Below are 22,802 nucleotides of genomic sequence, written 5' to 3'. Positions count from 1 at the left end.
CCCTCCGTGAACACCAGACTGGAACTGGCATGGTAGTTAATGGTGCCCCACACCTGCTGTTGATCCTGTTTCCACACTATGCATGCTAGCAGTAGGTGTTCTCCAGCCCTCCTGCAAACTCTGATGCTGCCATAATTAGTAGAAAGACCAAAAAAGAACCTGTTTTCCTCACTGAATACTATTGCTAGTCATTCATGCCTCCAATGGGCTTTCTCACTGTACCAGTAGTGCAGATGCTCATGACAGGTTAGTGATCACTACTTAGATCACTATCTTAACTCCCTTTAGATATTTTATCTTTTCACTTTCCAGGTCAGGTATATATATATTTGTATATATATATATTTTAATATTTTCTTTCATATACATATAGTGCATTTGGAAAGTCTTCAGACCGGTTCACTTTTTTCACATTTTGTTATGTTGCGGGCTTGTGCTAAAAAAAATATAAAGTTTTCCCCTATCAGTCTGTACTCAGTTTCCCCATAATGAGAAAGTGAAAAGAGAATTTTAAAAATGTTTGCAAATTTTTAAAAAGTAAAAACTAAAATATTGCATGTCATGGACATAAGTATTCAGACCCTTTGCTATGACACTTTAAATTTAGCTCTGGGGCCTCCTATTTCTCTTGGTCATCCTCGAGAGTCCACTTGTGGTAAGTTCATTTGATTAAACATGATTTAAAAAGACACACCTCTTTCTATATAAAGTCTGACAGCTAACAATGCATATCACAGCAAAAACCAAGCCACGAGGAAGAAATAACTGCCTGTAGAGTTCTGACACAGAATTTTATGGAGGCACAGATCTGGAGAAAGGATCAAAAATTTCTGCTGCACCGAAAGTTCTAAAGAGCACATTGGCCTCCATAATTCTTAAATGGAAGTAGCCTGGAACAAACAGAACTCTTCCTAGAGCTGGCCGTCCCACCCAAAGATTTCTAGCATTCTATTTTCACTTGCTCATCATAGGGCATTAGTGCAGAATGATGGGGAAAAACTTGAATTTTATTTTATTTTAGTACAAGTCTACAACAGACTTTACAAATGCACTGTATATATACAGTGAACTGTGCAAAAGTTTGAGTCAGGTGTGGGAGAAATTGTTGCAGAGTAAGAAGACTTTCAAAACTATAGTGTTAGTTTATTTTTAGCAATTAAAATGCAAAGTGAACTAACAAAAGATAAATCTAAATCTAATCAATATTTGGTGTGACCACCCTTTGCCTTCAAAACAGCATCAGTTCTTCTAGGTACACTTTCACACAGTTTTTAAAGGAATCCCCAGGGATGTTGTTCCAAACATCTTGTAGAACAGAACATCTTTGGATGTAGGCTTGCTCAGATCCTTCTGTCTCTTCATGTAAAGAAAAGTAAACATTCTCTTCAGCATGTTTTCCACACCTGCCTACAACTTTTGCATGTTACTGTATATATAAGCATTTTTAGATCAGACGCTTATTTTGGATGAGAGAGCCTGATTCACATTCTCTATTCTAGTTCATCCCATATGTGTTTAATGGGGTTGAGATCAGAGCTCTCTGTAGGACAGTCAAATTTCTCCCCAAAATATTCCCAAAATTTACAATTCACGCAGCCCACCAGTTTTACTATAACTTATGCCAGTAGGATAGCATAGACTCCAGTTTGCGGTGCACAAACTGCCCGACATGCGCCTAATTTTGCACCTATTAAAAGGCACTTGCCTTTTAAAAAATTAGGCGCATTTCAGGTGCACAGGAATCAAGACTGCTGTGTGGGAACGCCGGTCTTGATAAATAATTGATAAATAATTATATTGTGCGTGCTAATATAAGTCTTGCATGCAGCTGCCTGACCATGGAAACTCATGCCATGAAGCTTCCAGCCCAAAGTTTTTGTACTGATGTTAATACCAAGGGAGGTTTGCAACTATTGCAGTTATTGAAAGGAATTTATCACACCCTCTACTCCATAATTCTGGTGGTGTCAAAACGTCTCAAAGTAGGGATTTGCAACTTTTTGGGCTTAGTTGCACAAAACTTTTCTGCATTTTTACACCACTCATTCCAGTTTTTGAAAAGTGGGTGTGGTAAGCTATATTAATGTATTTCACTTCAGATTTAGGTTCAGGAGGTTTGGAACTCTGCAGTTATTAAGTGAGGAGTGCGCCACTTTTATGCATATGCGCCTTAGCACTAAGCAACCATGAGTATCCAAACAATATTCACAGAAAAAACGAGAATGGCAGCACTCCAATGCAAAAGAGTTGTCCTATTAGCCCAATGTGGGACAGCAAACAATATTAGAATACCATATGCTGGTATACATGCAAAAACAGTAACCATTTAAATAAAGCAGCCAAAGGAAATGGCCTTATTCAGCCATAAAGATGAAAACTGCTGACGTAGTCTATCGGGCTCGTAGGCTCCTTTCGGCTCAGTTATGTGCCAATTCCGTCCTTTTCGTTCTGCTTCTATAACAGAGCAGAAGAACAGAAATGCTGAACGCTGATGTGAACTCCTTAGCTCTCCTATTTATCTTATTATTGGTGGATTATATTTTCCTCTTTTTGCCCTACTTATATTTTAGGAGATGGGGGTTTAACAAATTGTATTAGTAGGTTTAAATACAGGGCTGCCCTTTTTGAGACACTCACTCCATCCCACATGAATGTGTTAGTTCAGGGCACAATAAGGTGAATGTGATAGCATCCCACCCTCCAACCCTTTACAGCCATCTATACCAGCATATTGGTTCCTTTATGTTGGAGAGCTGATTTTTCATTGTTTGCATTTATTTATACTGTATTGTGAAATATTTATAAACATCAATTCAAAGCTATGTTTTAGTATTTATATCCTTTTATTGGTAAGACTCTTACCCCTATAGACTTCAGTGGGAGAGTCAGATATGCAAAAACAGACAGGAATAGGACCTGCGGTGAGTTTTGCGGAATGGGCCACCAGAACAATGAAAAATATGGATGTGTGCATGGCCCTATTGAAATAAATAGTTCAATGTGCTATCCATTTATAAACACTAGTAAAGCAAATAACATGAAAACATATTTCCCAAAATATATATAATTTACTCTAATGAACAATGTAACATAAGAAAAAATTGATAGAAATGAAGACACATTGACTTTCAAGGCCAGGAAAATATATTAATGAATAGTTTCATGAGCACATTCCTTTAATTCTAAACATTAGTCTATAGAAGAATCATATCAGGATACAACTGATATGGGCTACAATTAGTCTCTGACAGCTGGTTCTAACATATCTCTGCTTCTATAATAACCATATATATTCTGCTTGACCCCTTTTTGGCATTCAACCATGAGGACAGCACATTAAGAGTTGAGGCGCCTTCAATAGAAGTATTGTTATCCTGACCATGTTCAAGGCCAAGGTACAGGACATTCTTTCACAGAAGCAGCAATCTAAAAATACTTTGCTAGCAATCCTAGCCCATCTGCATTACAAATATACACACATGGGAGAACTCAGTTTGGGAATATACATCCCACAGGTTGTTCAAGGTTTAAGCCTTGGCCAAAACAAGAGAACTTGCCTCCCTTTTGTACAGTTTTTTGGCAGCTTACTCTTTCTCAACTAAAGCACCTGGGGTGTGACAGTACCAACTGAGCCGTCTAATTGGAGAGTGGTCTTTCTGAAAGATGCCTGTAATCCAGGACATATTTAAAGAAACAGGTCCTAAATAGTATTGACACTTCAGACTCTTTTACCTTATTGTATTTACAAACAGGGATGGGGATTTTTCAGATTTTGTTCTGTTTCTTCTTTCCATTTTTTTGCCAGACATTTCCTAGCAATGTGCAGGAAAGAGAACTGGCGCCCATGGATGAGGAGAGGCATCTAGTCTTGGCACAAGACATGCTTCATGGTGATCATTTAATTGTTAAGGATGCTTCATTGGAGTTCCAAGGATGTGGAAGAAACATAGGCACTCGTTGGGGAAACCTAGAGACCCTTGGGTTTCTCAGAGAGTATGAAACTGGTTTTCTGGACAGAATAAAGCAGAACTCAAGGGAAGATCTTGCATTATTTGGAATTTGCCCAGAGGAGGCACAGGCTGACAATAAAGGAGCTATAAAAGAATTTGCAAGATTCATTGCAGAACCTGAAGGAAAACAACTTGTTGTCCTGCATCTTCAAAAAGGTATGTGTATGAGCTCATCCATCCAACTGATAACATCCAATTCAAGAATAATGTCTAGCAACGTCAGTGAAATTCAGCAGTGGGCCTATCACTTGTCATCTCCAACTTTGTTTTAGGCCTCTTTCACACAGTATTTGGTCAGTATTTTATTTCATTATTTGTAAGCCAAAAACAGGAGTTGGTGCAAAATATAGGAGAGGCAGAAATCTTTTCATTATATTTTTTCTCTGTAGGTTCCACTCTTGGTTTTGGCTTCTAAATAGTGATGCAAAATACTGACCATGTGAAAGTGTCCTTTCAGTGAGGCTTCTTCATCGCTATGGCTTGTATGAACATGCTTGTATTCTGCATCCTCACTTTGTTAATAATTATAATCATACATGTTTTCTTATTTACAGAAGACTGGGAGACTGAGACCAACTTCAATTTTCAAGGACCAGTGCAGCAACATATTCCCCCCTTTCTTCAGCATTTGCATTTACTCATAGCTGTTTTTTATCCTGATACAAACAACCTTACAATGGGATCGAAGGTCATGATCTCTGGGGAAGCCATCCCACAAAGTCAGGTAAGTTATGAGAACAGTTACTTCAGGGTCACCAGGAATACTTGTTAAATTATGGTTGTAATACTATAGGGCAGGAATCAGTAACCTTCACCATGCCAGCTGCTGTGAAACTTGCAAACATGCTTGGCTGTTCGTCTAAAGCAGGCATCCTCAAACTGCGGCCCTCCAGCTGTTGTATAACTACAACTCCCAGAATTCCCTGCTGTAGGCTGATACCTGTAGACTGTTCGAGCATGCTGGGAGTTGTACATTTGCAACAGCTGGAGGGCCGCAGTTTGAGGATGCCTGTTCTAAAGCCTCATCGACACATCAGTGTTAGGTCAGTGATTTCCATCAGAGATAGTGAGACAAAACCAGGTGCAGCTCTAAACACCGAACAGGTGCAGATCTTTCCCTAATACCTTATGTCTGCGGAGGCTCCAATCCTGGTTTTGGCTCATAATCACTGACCAAAACACTGACGTGTGAATGAGGCATTAGGGCTCATGCACACGACTGGATGTATTTTGTGGTCTGCAAAAAAACTAAACCGAACAGACACAGAAATAATATACGTTTGTGTGCATGAGCCCTAACTCCCATAGAAGTGAACTGAGCACTCTGGGAGTTGTAGTTTCAGAACACCTGGAGTGCTGAAGGTTGATGATCCCAGCTTTAGGGCGTCCTTAATCTGATGTCTCCATTTTCTACAGATTTGTGTTTTTTTTTAAATAGGGAAGAAATCTTTTTTTTTTTTTTCTTCCTCCTTCAGAGATCTAATACTATATTTGGCAAAAATGGGGAATTGGGACCTTGCATATACATCAGGTCTAATGGGTCTTATACAATCAGATAAACATATTTCAAACATATCTGGTACAGCTAAACCACCTTTAAGAATAAAACAATACATCTGTGAGGTGGTCATTATTCCTTGCGTCACATAGCAGGAAAACACTGTTTTCTGATAATTTTTTTGCTGTAGGTTGTTTGCTTGTCATCGGGAACTCGATATCTTGTTGTCAGGCTGAATGAGAAGGCTATAAGCGCTGAACCAGAGGACCTAAGACTCAACACATCCTTTCAAGTAAAAAAATATTCAGATGGTATGAAATAAAGACATGAACACTAATGCCTTGTGATACTCACTAGGTGTATAGTCTCTATAGAGAGAGACATTTAAAAGGGTTTTCCAGGACTTTAATACTGGAAAGGTCACCAGTATCTGATCAGTGAAGGTTTGGCACCCAGGACACCCCCTTCTTCCCCGATCAGCTGGTTGAGAAGGCACCGGTGATCCTGCGAGCATTGTAGCCTTCTCTCAGCTCACCAAGCACAGCGCCATACATTGTGCAATGGCTGATCTTGGTATTAGGCTCAGCACCATTCACTTCTATAGGGCTGAGCTGCGCCTAGGAAAACTAAGAGAAGGCTGCGGAGCTCACAGAAGCATCATCAGTATTGAAATCTCGGAATACCCCTTTAAGCATTTTTAAAGTATCATGTTGTATCAATGTATGTACAGTATATGCACTATATAGTCATGTTTTTGATATGTTTTATTTGTACAGGGAAATGTTTAATCTCTGTATAAGACTATTAATACTTTTAAATACAGTTTAACCTTTTTAAGTTACCCAAAACTACAACGATATATAATACAGGCAGATACTAAAAGGACCCTGTGCGACTAGTCTGTCTGAACTCTCCTCCCCTTAAAGGAAACCAAGCTAAAAACTTCATATTATATACATATCAGTTGCACATCTGATACGTTCCGCGCAATGCAACAAATTAGACACATGCTACACACACTCACACTCATTGTACAACTGAGGTACATGCTACACACACCACTTGCACTTCAGACACATGCTGACCATACATAAATATATGCCAAACATTTGACACACATGACACACATGAGGCACATGCCAGGCACATAACACTCACACATCAGTCAAATACATTATATACGCACTGCACACACATCACTTACCCACACTAGATACAGATTTGTGTGCAACATGTATCTAATGTGTAAGTGGCCTGTGCAGCAAATAATAATGTCTACAATTAATGTAATACATTCCATACATTCTGTATATTTGTCACACGTCAATCATACATTCCATACATGCTATACAAGCAGGGCCGTCTTTAATATTGATTGGGCAAAAATTTACTTGGGCCCCCTGGATCCCGCCTTCCCACACCTTAGCAGGCAATCACGCCCTCCACCACAACACACACACAAAAAATCCACACATCTGGTACAGTACAGTGAATGACTGTAAATACTTACAGTACTGAAGACTCCAGCGGCTCAGGATCAGTGCTCTGGGCAGCTGGGCTCAGGCTGGAAGTGGGCACCGCTCTGCAGGAAGGAGACCAGGGCTCGGCTCACCCTAGTGTTACAGTGCACCCCAGCACCCCACAGTATGCAGTATAGCACCCTATAGTATACAGCAACCCACAGTATGCAGTATAGCACCCCACACTATACAGTACCCCACTGTATATAGTAGAGCAGTATAGCAGCCCACAGTATACAGCACCCCACAGTATACAACACCTCACAGTATACAGTAGAGCAGTATAGCACCTCACCGTATAGAGCATCCCAAACTATACACGATACAGCCCCCCACACTATACAGTGCAGCAGTATAGCACTCCACACTATACACCACCCACAGTATACAGGCCCCCAACAGTATACAGTCCCACACAGTATACAGTCCCCCCACAGTATACAGTCCCCCCACAGTATACAGGGCCCCCACAGTATACAGGGCCCCACACTATACAGGCCCCCCACAGTATACAGTCCCACACAGTATACAGTCCCCCACACTATACAGGCCCCCACCCCACAGTATACAGGCCCCCACCCCACAGTATACAGTCCCACACAGTATACAGTCCCCCCACAGTATACAGCACCCCACTATACAGTAGTTTACAGTATATTAGCATAACAGCCCCTGTCACCTTTTTCTGATGTAATCTTCACACAAAAAAGCTCCACAGTTAACTTCTGCAACACTCCTGCTAGGACCTGTGATGACGTCATAGCCATGTGACCAATAATATTGCTAGGTTACTGGTCACATGGTGATGATGTCATCTAAGGTCCTAGATCACATTCACAGCTCTAACAGTACAATGCATGGACTCAGTGCCGGCAGGCATGGCATGGCAGCACCCCCTGTGTAGCTGACAGCCTGACACCTGGGGCAGTGGCTAGCAGGGCTCAAGAGGCAGCTGCCTTGGGCCCCCCAGGAGCAACTGCCCCTTTTGCCCCTTGGTAAAGACAGCCCTGTATACAAGTCACTCACGCATTCGATAATTGCCTAACATACATGTCACCCATACATATGCCATTCACACTTTGCCACACGCATTACTCAAAGTGCTTATTTCACTTATCATAATATATATATATATATATATATATATATATATATATGTATATATCTACACACTGTCCATTAAATTCACACTGCCAAGATAACCCAAACACTTCAACCATACTGAAGTAGAATTTACTTGTTTTTTAGCAGGCAATACACTGGCCTCCGGACCTTGATAGCACCAGTCCCACCACTAGTAGGCTTGTGCCCACATGGCATCAAGTTCCGCCAACTAAGCTAACAACCCATTTGCCATGGCCCCAGGGCATTAAAAAAAAAGTGGAAATTTAATCAAAATTTTAGATATAATTTTAGCAATACGGCTGAGGATCATTGTCAACAGTTATGCCTTTCTTACTTGGGTTGCCCCTCTTCCTCTCTGGATCTCTATGAAACTGTGCCTGCTAAAGGTGGTATGTCCACCCACAGTCTGGAGGAGTGCTTTACTCACCAATCTTCTAATATATAAAGCCGAGTGTGTGTATGTGTGTGTCCGCTAAAGGAATTCGCACCGTCGCATTTACAATCCCGAAATTTGGCACACAGGTAAATCAGGTGTCCTGGAAGGTTTTAGAGCAGGTCTTAGGGCTCTTTCACACTTGCGTTGTCCAGATCAGGCGTGTACTCCACTTGCCGGAATTACACGCCGGATCCGGAAAAACGCAAGTGAACTGAAAGCATTTGAAGACGGATCCGTCTTCAAAATGCGTTCAGTGTTACTATGGCAGCCAGGACACTACAGGGAGTGCAGAATTATTAGGCAAGTTGTATTTTTGAGGATTCATTTTATTATTGAACAACAACCATGTTCTCAATGAACCCAAAAAACTCATTAATATCAAAGCTGAATATTTTTGGAAATAGTTTTTAGTTTGTTTTTAGTTTTAGCTATTTTAGGGGGATATCTGTGTGTGCAGGTGACTATTACTGTACATAATTATTAGGCAACTTAACAAAAAACAAATATATACCCATTTCAATTATTTATTTTTACCAGTGAAACCAATATAACATCTCAACATTCACAAATATACATTTCTGACATTCAAAAACAAAACAAAAACAAAACAAAAACAAATCAGTGACCAATATAGCCACCTTTCTTTGCAAGGACACTCAAGCCTCCCATCCATGGATTCGGTCAGTGTTTTGATCTGTTCACCATCAACATTGCGTGCAGCAGCAACCACAGCCTCCCAGACACTGTTCAGAGAGGTGTACTGTTTTCCCTCCTTGTAAATCTCATATTTGATGATGGACCACAGGTTCTCAATGGGGTTCAGATCAGGTGAACAAGGAGGCCATGTCATTAGATTTTCTTCTTTTATACCCTTTCTTGCCAGCCACGTTGTGGAGTACTTGGACGCGTGTGATGGAGCATTGTCCTGCATGAAAATCATGTTTTTCTTACCTTGCAGACTTCTTCCTGTACCACTGCTTGAAGAAGGTGTTTTCCAGAAACTGGCAGTAGGACTTGGAGTTGAGCTTGACTCCATCCTCAACCCAAAAAGGCCCCACAAGCTCATCTTTGATGATACCAGCCCAAACCAGTACTCCACCTCCACCTTGCTGGCGTCTGAGTCGGACTGGAGCTCTCTGCCCTTTACCAATCCAGCCATCTGGCCCATCAAGACTCACTCTCATTTCATCAGTCCATAAAACCTTAGAAAAATCAGTCTTGAGATATTTCTTGGCCCAGTCTTGACGTTTCAGCTTGTGTGTCTTGTTCAGTGGTGGTCGTCTTTCAGCCTTTCTTACCTTGGCCATGTCTCTGAGTATTGCACACCTTGTGCTTTTGGGCACTCCAGTGATGTTGCTGCTCTGAAATATGGCCAAACTGGTGGCAAGTGGCATCTTGGCAGCTGCACGCTTGACTTTTCTCAGTTCATAAGCAGTTATTTTGCGCCTTGGTTTTTCAACACGCTTCTTGCGACCCTGTTGACTATTTTGAATGAAACGCTTGATTGTTCGATGATCACGCTTCAGAAGCTTTGCAATTTTAAGAGTGCTGCATTCCTCTGCAAGATATCTCACTATTTTTGACTTTTCTGAGCCTGTCAAGTCCTTCTTTTGACCCATTTTGCCAAAGGAAAGGAAGTTGCCTAATAATTATGCACACCTGATATAGGGTGTTGATGTCATTAGACCACACCCCTTCTCATTACAGAGATGCACATCACCTAATATGCTTAATTGGTAGTAGGCTTTCGAGCCTATACAGCTTGGAGTAAGACAACATGCATAAAGAGGATGATGTGGTCAAAATACTCATTTGCCTAATAATTCTGCACGTAGTGTATTAAAGTCCTGGTTGCCATAGTAGTAGTGGGGAGCGGGGGAGCAGTATACTTACAGTCCGTGCGGCTCCTGGGGCGCTCCAGAATGACGTCAGAGCGCCCCATGCGCATGGATGACGTGCCATGTGATCACGTCATCCATGCGCGTGGGGCGCCCTGACGTCAGTCTGGAGCGCCCCGGGAGCCGCACGGACGGTAAGTATACTGCTCCCCCGCTCCACCACTACACTTTACCATGGCTGCCAGGACTTTAGCGTCCCGGCAGCCATGGTAACCATTCAGAAAAAGCTCAACGTCGGATCCGGCAATGCGCCGAAACTATGTTTAGCTTAAGGCCGGATCCGGATTAATGCCTTTCAATGGGCATTAATTCCGGATCCGGCCTTGCGGCAAGTCTTCAGGATTTTTGGCCGGAGCAAAAAGCGCAGCATGCTGCAGTATTTTCTCTGGCCAAAAAACGTTCCGGTCCGGAACTGAAGACATCCTGATGCATCCTGAACGGATTTCTCTCCATTCAGAATGCATTATGGATTCTTCCGGCATAGAGCCCCGACGACGGAACTCTATGCCGGAAGAAAAGAACGCAAGTGTGAAAGAGCCCTTAGCTCTCTAGGACTGTACTGTACCCGAGATATTCCCAAAAAATGCATTAGCCAATAGAAGCTTGGTCATATGACCCTTATCGGCCAATAGAAGCTCTCAGGTCCTTCAGCTTCCACATACAGTTTTACTTCAGGTTTCCATAACAACCCATCCATTTATCTTCACTGCTATAGGAGAGCTTTAAAGGAAATCTGTCACCAGGATAATCGCTATTGAAGTAAAGCCATGGCCTAATAGCACTTAGCACCTTATTTCAACATGTGCCTTTGTTCCAGCAATAGATGTTTTTATCCTCTGAAAATCCTGTTTATTTGGTATGCAAATGAGCCAGTAAGGTGCCCAGAGGGGCGTCACTCTTGCAGGAAGGAGCCCAGACACGCCCCCTGCCACAATGTGTCCACCCTTAAAAGACTTAAAACTCCGACCCCATGTCCCACTAAGCTACGCCCCTGATCTGGTTAGGCCACGCCCCCTCCCACTCCTGAGCCGATGGGGATTGAAAAAATGAAGGTAAAAATCAACTTCTGTCACCTGCAGGGGTGGGAGGCAGGGTGACTTTCTCCTTGCAGCTCACACTCACTTAGGCTCCACTACACTTAGGCTCCATTCAGACGTCCGTAGTGCATTGCGGATCTGCAAATTGCGGAATGGATGCGGACCTATTCTACGGACTTGTGAATGGACCCTTAGAGTGAGCTGTTCAAAAGGATACGCCCCTGATCTGGTTAGGCCACGCCCCTCCCACACCTCAGCCGACTGAAAAAAATGAAGTTAAAAATCAACTTCTAGGTCCCGCTAAGCCACGCCCATATCTGGTTAGGCTACACCCCCTCCACTCCGACAGGGATTTAAAAAATGAAGGTAAAAATCAACTTCTGTCAGATGCAGAGGTGGGAGTAAGAGTGACTTTCTTCCTGCAGATCACACTCAGAGAGCACAGTGCTGCTGTCTTAGAGTAAGATGTTCAAAAGGACACGACCCCGATCCAGTAAAGGGCACTGTTAAGGGGGAGGGCCCCTGTGGAGGTTACTGTCAAGGGGGTGGTATGCTGTAAAAGTCACTGTTAAAGGGGAAGGCTGCTGTAAATGTCAAAGTTAAGGGGGTGGGCTGCTGTGGAGGTCCAATTTTAAGGGACGGGGCACTGTGGGGGGGGGGGGGGTCAGTGTTAAGGGGTGGGGGGGCTGTGGAGGTCACTGTTTTGGGGGTGGGGTGCTGTAGATGTCACTGCTATAGTGGATAGTGTTGAAATCTTTTGTGGGGGGTCAGTGTTAAGGGGTGGGGGGCTGTGGAGGTCACTGTTTTGGGGGTGGGGTGCGGTAGATGTCACTGCTATAGTGGATAGTGTTGATATCTTTTAACGATACACACAAACATTAAATTAAATAGATTAAATATACCCGAGCGAAGCCGGGTCCATCAGCTAGTAGTATAATAATGAATAGTATTTCACTGTATATGCTGATAACATTAACAGCAAGATAGACTAATCTGTCAGACTAATTTGACAAAATGGAGAATAACACTTATGAAATTACTTTTCTAATGTACTTTTTTGTTTCTTCCTTTTGATTATTAGGATCTACGCTTTCAACTGCCGACTTTGTGTGCCACCTGTTTGGAATGGATAAAAGGTGCTTTACCAAGATCACACCTGTCATATTTATGGTCTTAAGCCACAATGGCCCCATCATAAGGTCCGATCACACTTTCTCAGTAACTAGGTGAGCATATTGTTTCAGATGGAAAAGTATAACAGTTTGGTATTAACCTTCTCATGTATATAATTCATATACAGTATCTAATTGTACGTGTATATTTAAATCAGGGATGCCCAACCAGTGGTCCTCCAGCTGTTAAAAAAAACTATAACTCTCAGCATGCCCTGATGGCTATAGGCTGTTTGGACATGATGAAAGTCGTAGTTATGCAACAGCTGGTGGGCCGCAGGTTGGGCACCCCTAAATTAAATAATTAAATTTCTGGTTCTCATTTACAAGGCAAGCTGTGTCCTCCACCTGATTAATGTGTACAGTTAGTGCATGTTTTATTCCACTTACCAACAATCCAGTTACCTATCTTAATTAGATTGTACTCATACCTAGGGTTAGGCAATATACCGGTATTTACGGTATACCGCGGTATTAAGAAATGACAATATCGCCGTTTCTTAAATACCGCAGAATTTTAGTGATGTCATAGGGGCAGTCGCACTTCAGTGCTGACTGCCTCTAAAACATCGGGCGCACATTACAGTACAGTACGCCCATCAGCCGGCACAATGGAGAAGGAGAGAGTCCCTCCCTCCACACTGTGATGTGTCTGCTGCACTACCCATGAGAATAGTAGTGATGAGAAAAGGAGGGGCTGTGGTCTCTGCACTACCCATGAGAATAGTAGTGATGAGAAAGGGAGGGGCTGTGGTCTCTGCACTACCCATATGAATAGTAGTGAGGAGGAGGGGAGGGGCTGTGGCTGCTGCACTACTCATGAGAACAGTAGTGAGGAGGAGGGGAGGGGCTGTGGCTACTGCACTACCCATGAGAATAGTAGTGAGGAGGAGGGGAGGGGCTGTGGCTACTGCACTACCCATGAGAATAGCAGTGAGGAGGAGGGGAGGGGCTGTGGCTACTGCACTACCCATGAGAATAGTAGTGATGAGAAAGGGAGGGGCTGTGGTCTCTGCACTACCCATATGAATAGTAGTGAGGAGGAGGGGAGGGGCTGCTGAACTACCCATATGAATAGTAGTGAGGAGGAGGGGAGGGGCTTCGGCTGCTGCATTACCCATATGAATAGTAGTGAGGAGGAGGGAAGGGGCTGTGGCTACTGCACTACCCATATGAATAGAAGTGAGGAGGAGAGGAGGGGCTGTGGCTGCTGCACTACCCATATGAATAGTAGTGAGGAGGAGGAGAGGGGCTGTGGCCGCTGCACTACTCATGAGAATAGCAGTGAGGAGGAGGAGGAGAGGGGCTGCGGCTGCAGCACTACCCATGAGAATAGTAGTGATGAGAAAGGGAGGGGTTGCGGTCTCTGCACTACCCATATGAATAGTAGTGAGGAGGAGGAGAGGGGCTGTGGCTGCTGCACTACTCATGAGAACAATAGTGATGAGGAGGAGAGGGGCTGTGGTTGCTGCACTAGCCATATGAATAGTAGTGATGAGGAGGAGAGGGGCTGTGGCTGCTGCACTACCCATATGAATAGTAGTGAGGAGGATGGAAAGGGCTGTGATTGCTGCACTACGCATGAGAATAGCAGTGAGGAGGAGGAGGAGGAGAGGGGCTGTGGCCGCTGCACTACTCATGAGAACAATAGTGAGGAGGAGGGGAGGGGCTGTGGCTGCAGCACTACCCATGAGAATAGTAGTGATGAGAAAGGGAGGGGCTGTGGTCTCTGCACTACCCATGAGAATAGAAGTGAGGAGGGGAGGGGCTGTGGCCGCTGCACTACTCATGAGAACACTAGTGAGGGGAGGGGCTGTGGCCGCTGCACTACTCATGAGAACAATAGTGAGGAGGAGGGGAGGGGCTGTGGCTGCAGCACTACCCATGAGAATAGTAGTGATGAGAAAGGGAGGGGCTGTGGCTGCTGCACTACCCATGAGAATAGAAGTGAGGAGGGGAGGGGCTGTGGCCGCTGCACTACTCATGAGAACACTAGTGAGGGGAGGGGCTGTGGCCGCTGCACTACTCATGAGAACAGTAGTGAGGAGGAGGGGAGGGGCTGTGGTCGCTGCACTACCCATGAGAAGAGAAGTGAGGAGGAGGGGAGGGGCTGTGGCCGCTGCACTACTCATGGGAACAGTAGTGAGGAGGAGGGGAGGGGCTGTGGTTGCTGCACTACCCATGAGAATAGAAGTGAGGAGGAGGGGAGGGGCTGTGGCCGCTGCACTACTCATGAGAATAGAAGTGAGGAGGAGGGGAGGGGCTGTGGCCGCTGCACTACTCATGAGAACAGTAGTGAGGAGGAGGGGAGGGGCTGTGGTCGCTGCACTACCCATGAGAATAGAAGTGAGGAGGAGAGGAGGGGCTGTGGTCGCTGCACTACCCATGAGAATAGAAGTGAGGAGGAGAGGAGGGGCTGTGGCCGCTGCACTACCCATGAGAATAGAAGTGAGGAGGAGGGGAGGGGCTGTGGCCGCTGCACTACTCATGAGAACAGTAGTGAGGAGGAGGGGAGGGGCTGTGGCTGCTGCACTACTCATGAGAACACTAGTGAGGAGGAGGGGAGGGGCTGTGGCTGCTGCACTACCCATGAGAATAGAAGTGAGGAGGGGAGGGGCTGTGGCCGCTGAGGAGGGGAGGGTCTGTGGTCGCTGCACTACTCATGAGAACACTAGTGAGGAGGAGGAGAGGGGCTGTGGCTGCTGCACTACCCATGAGAATAGCAGTGAGGAGGAGGGGAGGGGCTGTGGCTACTGCACTACTCATGAGAACAGTAGTGAGGGGGAGGGGAGGGGCTGTGGTTGCTGCACTACCCATGAGAATAGCAGTGAGGAGGAGGGGAGGGGCTGTGGCTGCTGAACTACTCATGAGAACAGTAGTGAGGGGGAGGGGCTGTGGTTGCTGCACTACCCATGAGAATAGAAGTGAGGAGGAGGGGAGGGGCTGTGGCCGCTGCACTACTCATGAGAATAGAAGTGAGGAGGAGGGGCTGTGGCCGCTGCACCACCAATGAATATAATTAACCCATTGATATAAATGGAGGAGGTGGGTGCTGGCTGTATTACACAGCCGGCACCCAGCCTTAATGACAAGAGCACAGCGATCCCACCAACCCAGTCAATAAACCCCTCGGCACCTGAGGCCAGGTGGGGGTTAATTATATTCATTGATGGTGCAGCATCAGGGCCGTACTGGGTATGAAAACCAGCCCTGGAAAAAATTACATACCGGCCCCATAGCATTGTGTAATTATACCAGCAGTCCAGCACAGCGTACATTTTCTTGTTTACCCGCATGGCATCCGCTCGTGTTAAAGAGCCCTAAGCCCAATGCATGGCTACACTTACCCAGTCCTAATAAAATCTGGTCCTACCTCATCCAGGGTGTCGTTGGCGTGATGGTCCACTGGATCCAGAACATTAAGCTGCAGTGGTTCTGGGGACTATAGTGTCCCTTTAATGTGAGGTAAATTAGATATTAGTGCCACGAATAATATACTAGATTGCCTCCTTACAACCAGATGAGGATGATTATGGGCTCTAGCTGCAGTCTGGCTCCTCTGGTCTTGTGTAGAACAGGCTCTCTGGAGGCTGTTTGTAACTGTGGTCACAAAAATCTATGTTCTGGGAGAACGTGAAGCAGCTCAATTTTCTGGGGCCCTTTACACAGCTCAAGGTCTGGGCCCCAGGGCCTGACGGTGAGTATGCCCATAATGCCCACCCTTAAGTCCACCTACATGTTCCACCCATGAGTTTGTTCACAGTGTATAAGGTATGTATTGTGTGTTTCTGAATGTGTGTACGGAATGCGTTTTGTGAATCTGTGTTTGTATGTGTAAGGGCTGCAAGGTTTGTGTCTGTGTGTGTAAGAGGTGCATTGTGTGTGTGTGTAAGAGGTGCATTGTGTGTTTCTGTGTATGTGTGCAAGGGGTTCATTGTGATGGATGTCAATCTCTCTCCCCCCCTTGTCACTCTCTCCCCCTTCTTGTCACTCTCTTCTCCCCCCTCCCTCCCTTGTCACTCTCTTCTCCCCCCTCCCTCCCTTGTCACTCTCTTCTCCCCCCTCCCTCCCTTGTCACTCTCTTCTCCCCCCTCCCTCCCTTGTCACTCTCTTCTCCCCCCCTCCCTCCCTTGTCACTCTCTTCTCCCCCCCTCCCTCCCTTGTCACTCTCTTCTCCCCCCCTCCCTCCCTTGTCACTCTCTTCTCCCCCTCCCTCCCTTGTCACTCTCTTCTCCCCCTCCCTCCCTTGTCACTCTCTTCTCCCTCCTCCCTTGTCACTCTCTTCTCCCCCTCCCTTGTCACTCTCTTCTCCCCCCTCCCTCCCTTGTCACACTCTTCTCCCCCCTCCCTTGTCACTCTCTTCTCCCCCCTCCCTTGTCACTCTCTTCTCCCCCCCTCCCTTGTCACTCTCTTCTCCCCCTTCCTCCCTTGTCACTCTCCTCTCTCCTCCCTCCCTCCCTCCCTTGTCACTCTCTCTCCCCCCTCCTCCCTTGTCACTTCCTCTCCCCCCTCCCTCCCTGTCACTCTCCTTCTCCCCCCTCCCTCCCTCCCTTGTCACTTCTCTTCTCCCCCTCCCTCCCTTGTCCCTCTCTTCTCCTCCCTCCCTTGTCACTCTCTTCTCCCCCCTCCCTCCCTTGTCCACTCTCTTCTCCCCCCGCCCTCCCTTGTCACTCTCTGTCTCCCCCCCTCCCTTGTCACTCTCTTCTCCACCCTCCCTCCCTTGTCACTCTCTTCTCCCCCCCTCCCTCCCATGTCACTCTCTTCTCCCCCCTCCCTCCCTTGTCAATCTCCTTCTCTCCCCCCCTCCCTCCCTTGTCACTCTCTTCTCCCCCCTCCCTCCCTCCCTTGTCACTCTCTTCTCCCCCCTCCCTCCCTCCCTTGTCACTCTCTTCTCCCCCCTCCCTCCCTCCCCCTTGGTCACCTCTCTTCTCCCCCCTCCCCTCCCTCCCTTGTCACCTCTATCTCCCCCCTCCCTCCCCTCCCTTGTCACTCTCTTCTCCCCCTCCCTCCCTCCCTTGTCACTCTCTCTCCCCTCCTCCCTCCCTTGTCACCTCTATCTCTCCCCATCCCTCCCTTGTCACTCTTCTTCTCCCCCTCCCTCCTGTCACCTCCTCTTCCCATCCCTGTCACTTCTTCTCCCCCCTCTCCCTCCCTTGTCACTCTCTTCTCCACACCCTCCCTCCCTTGTCACTCTCTTCTCTCTCCCCCCCTCCCTCCCTTGTCACTCTCTTCTCCCCCCTCCCTTCCCTTGTCACTCTCTTCTCCCCCCTCCCCTCCCTTGTCACTCTCTTCTCCCCCTCCCTCCCGTTGTTACTCTCTCCGTCCCCCCCTCCCTTCCCATTGTCACTCCTTCTACCCCATCCCTTGTCACTCTCTTTCTCCCCCCTCCCTTGTCACTCTCTTCCCCCCCCCTCCCTCCCTTGTCACTCTCTTCTCCCCCCTCCCTTGTCACTCTCTTCTCCCCCCTCCCTCCCTTGTCACTCTTATCCCGCTCCCTTGTCACTCTTATCCCGCTCCCTTGTCACTCTTATCCCCCTCCCTTGTCACTCTTATCCCCCTCCCTTGTCACTCTCTTTCTCACTCCCCGCCCCTTGTCACCCTCTCCCCCTTATTGTCACTCTCTCCCCCTTCTTGTCACTCTCATTCCCCCCCCTCCCTTGTCACTCTCATTCCCCCCCTCCCTTGTCACTCTCATTCCCCCCCTCCCTTGTCACTCTCATTCCCCCCCTCCCTTGTCACTCTCATTCCCCCCCTCCCTTGTCACTCTCATTCCCCCCCACCTCTAGTGTAGCGTGGCCGAGGTCTGTTCGGTCCGCGGTACAGGAGTATTTGTTTCCTGTACCCGGCCTGACTGAAAGGAAGTGCACACTAAGTGAGCACTTCCTGTCAGTCCAGCCGGGTACAGGAAACGATAGCTCCTGTACTGCGAACCGAACAGAGCTCTGCCATGCTATACTAGAGGCGCTTCCCTCGTGTCAGTCCCTCTCTTCAGGCTGTGCCTAGGCGGTGCACAATCATAGATGCGCCAGCCTGGGCAGTGCTGCAGCCGCCCGATGCAACGCAGTGCCCGTCGCCGTAATAAAAAAATTAAAAACTTGTGGCAGGACCGGCCGGTGGCCTACCGGAAACTCCCCTCCCCCTCTACTCCAATATTATCTTCATTGGTGGTGCAGTGCTCCCCCTTCCCCTCATATCATAATCATTGGTGGCGCAGTGCGCCACCCCTCCCCTCAGAATTAAAATAATTGGTGGGGCAGTGCGCCCCCCCAACCCCAGTATTATCTTCATTGGTGGCAGTGGCCACAGGGTCCCCTCCTACTAAGAATATCAATTGATGGCAGTGGCAGTTTCCGATCGGAACCCCAGAAGTGAAATTGAGGAGCTCCGATCAGTTACCATGGCAGTCAGGACGCTACTGAAGCCCTGGATGCCATGGTAATCTCCCTGCTGCTGTATGCACAAAGCACAGGGCAGCAGGGATAGTGTAAAAATATTAAATAAAAAGTAAAAAAAAAAAAAAAACATAAAAATATATAAACAATAAAAAAAATATTAAAGGGATTCTGTCACCTCTTTTTACCCTATAGAGATGCGGACATGCACAGCTAGATCGCCGATAGCATGCCCACAATATACCTGTCCCATAGCTCTGTGTGGTTTTATTGAGTGTAAAAAATTATTTTATATATATGTAAATGAGCCTGGTAAGGAGCCCAAGGGGCTGTACTAACCGTTCTGGAGCCCAGCCACATCCCCCTGTGAAGGAGCCCTGCACCGCCTGTAACCAGGAATCTCCTCCTTGCTCAGGAAGTAAGATCGCCGTAATCTTTCAATGTGCGAACTCGCGCATGCGCAGTGCCGGGATAGTGTTTCTTCCCTGTGCTGGCATCAGCCTCAAGGAAGGAACTGCGCATCGCGAGATTATGGTGATCTGACTTCGTGAGCAAGGAGAAGATTCCTGGTTACAGGCGGTGCTGGGCTCCTTCACAGGGGGATGTGGCTGGGCTCCAGAACGGTTAGTACAGCCCCTTAAGCTCCTTACCAGGCTTATTTACATATATATATATAAAATCATTTTTTACACTCCATAAAACCACACAGAGCTATGGGACAGGTATATTGCGGACATGCTAGCGGCGATCTAGCCAGAATCCCTTTATGTATCGCCGCGTCCCAAAAAGTCCGAACTATTAAAATACTATAAAATATCTCCTATGCGGTGAACGCCGTAACAGATTTTTTTTTTTTTTTAAACACGCAATTTGCAACTTTTTTGTCACCTTGTCCCCCCAAAAAGTAGGATAGGACTGCTCTATTATGTGCTGGACGTTCCATAAAATGCAGATTGGGCATGGCTTTTTTTGTGTTTTATTTTTCTTTTGTGTGGTATCAAATGGTATTGAGTATCGTAATACTTTTTCATGAGATCGAAATTGAATAAAAATGTTGGTATGGTGACAACCCTATTTACAGGGGCATAACATAATGCTGCACTGTGTAGGGACTAAGACCCATATGGGAAGCACCGGTCTTTAGTAAATGACCCCCAATGTTTTATTTGACTGAAATATATGTTCATGATGCCAGTGTGCTCTTTCTGACAATGTGCACCTATGATGGGCACACTCTGAACAACCCATTTATCAGGGTTAACTATTAGCATGTCCCATTTTCTATGGGAGCGCTGAAGATAGATTATCGCTCCAGCACTCCCATAGAGAATGAATGAATGAATGAAGCAGCAGGGGGGCCACTCCATTAGATTGGGGGGAACAGTGACCCCATTCTGTGTGGGGAAACTAAGAGATATTACTGTATGGGGGCATCAAGGAGACATTATAATGTATGAGGAAAGAAATGCTCCCTAGGCTAATTTGGGATTTTTCTGAACAGCCATCCTATAAAGTTATGGTCCCTTTATTATAGCGATTTACAGACATTATCATCCCTCTGTCCCAAATGAGGCTCATCTGTAATCAATATCAGTATGTCTTTGGAGTGTGTCCAGAGGAAACCCACACAAACATGGCGAGAACATACAAACTCCATGCAGATATTTATCTTGGTCGGATTCGACCAAGCCACTGTGCTGCCCATAAAGTTAGAAATCAGAGCAACACATGTATAGCATCTTTTAAAGGTCCTTAAACAGCAATAATTAAACAAAACTAAAAATTAAATAAGATAGGCCCCTTTACCATACTTCTGAATCTTGCCATATAAGTTTCAGGAGACAATGATTTTCATTTTGTGTGATAATAGGACAATTTAGCTTTTTCTGATGTAATATGTTTTTCTTACATTGGGACAGATATATACATCAGGTTTCTATGTTTATCTCTACAGGGTTCAGAAAAAGATAATTCATTCCATGAAGGATGAGTTTCTGGAAATTCTATCCCGTTTCTCAACACTTCTGATGCCTTCTAACACCAAACCATCTTCCACTATTCACGTGTCTCTTGATCCTAAAGATGAAAGTGATGTTGAATTTCGTCCTCAACTGCTGAATGTTACAGAGGTAGAGACATTGGAGTGGTTGGTGGACTCTCAGGAACCCCTTGTGTTTCTTTTTTTACCTGGGAGCAAACATCTTTTGGCTAATAGAATTCACGAAAGAATGAATGTGACATTGCTAGAGAGAATCACTGAAAAGACACAAGAGGTGCTAGAAGAGATGAAAGATATCTTTTCAACTGGTGATCATGTCCAAATTCTTCAAAAACTTATTATCTCTTGCCATAGCCACTTCAATGTTAGCTATCTATCTATAGATGAGGAGCAGTCACCACAGTTGGGAAATAAACAGCATAGGAAACTGCATTCACTGATGCTCCTTAAAACGTTACAGACAATTCGTGCCTATTGGCAAGACCGCAAAAAATTATCACGACAGAACCGTGGAGCAGGCCTCAAACCTCACTGTCGCCTGCAGGAGCTGACCATCAACTTAAAACCATACCCAGAATATAAAGACATCCATTTTCCAGAAGAAATAAACATCAACAACTGTGTAGGGCCTTGCCGATTCCCACAGACCACTCAAAGTGAATACCATGCCCATGTAATTTTGCTCATCCAGCTCCAGGAGAGAAGACAATCTAGCCTTGATCGACCACCTTGTTGTGTACCTGTTCAATATCAAGAACAGTGGCTGATGGTGGCACATGAAAATGGCATTAGACTTCACCTCTATCCAAATATGGTTGCCAAAGAGTGTGGTTGTAGATAGGTATATTATATACAACTATCATATTCAGTTTTACAGCAAATTTAAAGTGTTAATTTTTATCATTTTTTAAATAGAGGACACACTCATATACATTGAGCACTGGCAGTCCAAGCCATACAGTTCAAGCCCATCATGGTAAAGAGATTTTCTAGGCCCATCATCCAGATTCCTTGACTTCAGTTCTTGCATGTTTGGTTATAAAACCTCTAATATGCAATATCAAAATGATTTACAAATGAAATGTGCAAAATACAGGGCACATTTACTATGTTAATCTTCTTCATGTATATATGTAGTTTAGGTCACATATATAACAGAAAACTATTTCTTTGTATTTCTTGTATCATCTTCACTCCATAGCTGCATCTTGACCTTTCATGGTTACACCTACCCTATTATAGGGCTCTGCAGTAAATCTTCGTCATTTTTTCTTTTAGTAGTATTCATGAGATTGAGGCTGTTGTATATGTATAAGCATGCCGCTTCATCCTTTGGCCAAATGTAATGTTTCAGGTGTAGCCATTTAATTATTTAATAAACTGTGATTGGAGTTCCTTAGTCCTGTTCCATGCATTTGAAGCTAATGTGGCCCAAGTCACAACACATTTCTATCCACATTTTAGTATGTTTTTTGGTAAAAAAATAAAAATAAAATAAATGATCACTAGTAATAATGTGGCTAGTGTGCCTTTTTATTTCATAAAAGATGCTTGAATTTTCATTAATCAAGTTCATTATTAAAGGGCTTGACCACTATACATTACTAGTCGCACATGTGCTTTGAACAGCACATATCTGTCCGATAGCTAAACTAACTTGCAGGTCCGCTCAACTTCTGTGAGCACTGTGCTCTGAAAAAGACCACTGATGGAGA

The 22,802-nt window shown here is 45.4% G+C and overlaps 1 protein-coding gene across 1 annotated transcript; it reads left to right on the top strand.

The window, feature by feature from the left end:
- Positions 1–3,754: 3,754 nt before the first annotated feature.
- AMH (anti-Mullerian hormone) lies at positions 3,755–22,001 on the top strand. The gene is made up of 7 exons (XM_044283234.1): positions 3,755–4,166; positions 4,565–4,734; positions 5,699–5,819; positions 12,606–12,723; positions 13,373–13,395; positions 20,798–20,823; positions 21,056–22,001. The coding sequence occupies exons 1-7, from the start codon at positions 3,755–3,757 to the stop codon at positions 21,926–21,928; spliced, it is 1,743 nt and encodes a 580-aa protein (XP_044139169.1). The 3' UTR covers positions 21,929–22,001.
- Positions 22,002–22,802: the final 801 nt, after the last annotated feature.

This window comes from Bufo gargarizans, chromosome 1 (genome assembly GCF_014858855.1).
Source record: "Bufo gargarizans isolate SCDJY-AF-19 chromosome 1, ASM1485885v1, whole genome shotgun sequence".
In the NCBI taxonomy this organism is placed as follows: domain Eukaryota; kingdom Metazoa; phylum Chordata; class Amphibia; order Anura; family Bufonidae; genus Bufo; species Bufo gargarizans.
Note: the sequence above shows the minus strand (reverse complement) of the source record. Positions and strands in the feature narration are given on the sequence as shown.

Excerpts from the sequence above, each read along its gene's own strand:
- AMH (XM_044283234.1), top strand. The coding sequence starts at position 3,755 with ATGGGGATTTTTCAGATTTTGTTCTGTTTCTTCTTTCCATTTTTTTGC. Across the intron at positions 4,167-4,564 it reads TGTCCTGCATCTTCAAAAAG|AAGACTGGGAGACTGAGACC; the intron begins GTATGTGTATGA and ends TCTTATTTACAG. Across the intron at positions 20,824-21,055 it reads ATCAGAGCAACACATGTATA|ATAATTCATTCCATGAAGGA; the intron begins GCATCTTTTAAA and ends GTTCAGAAAAAG.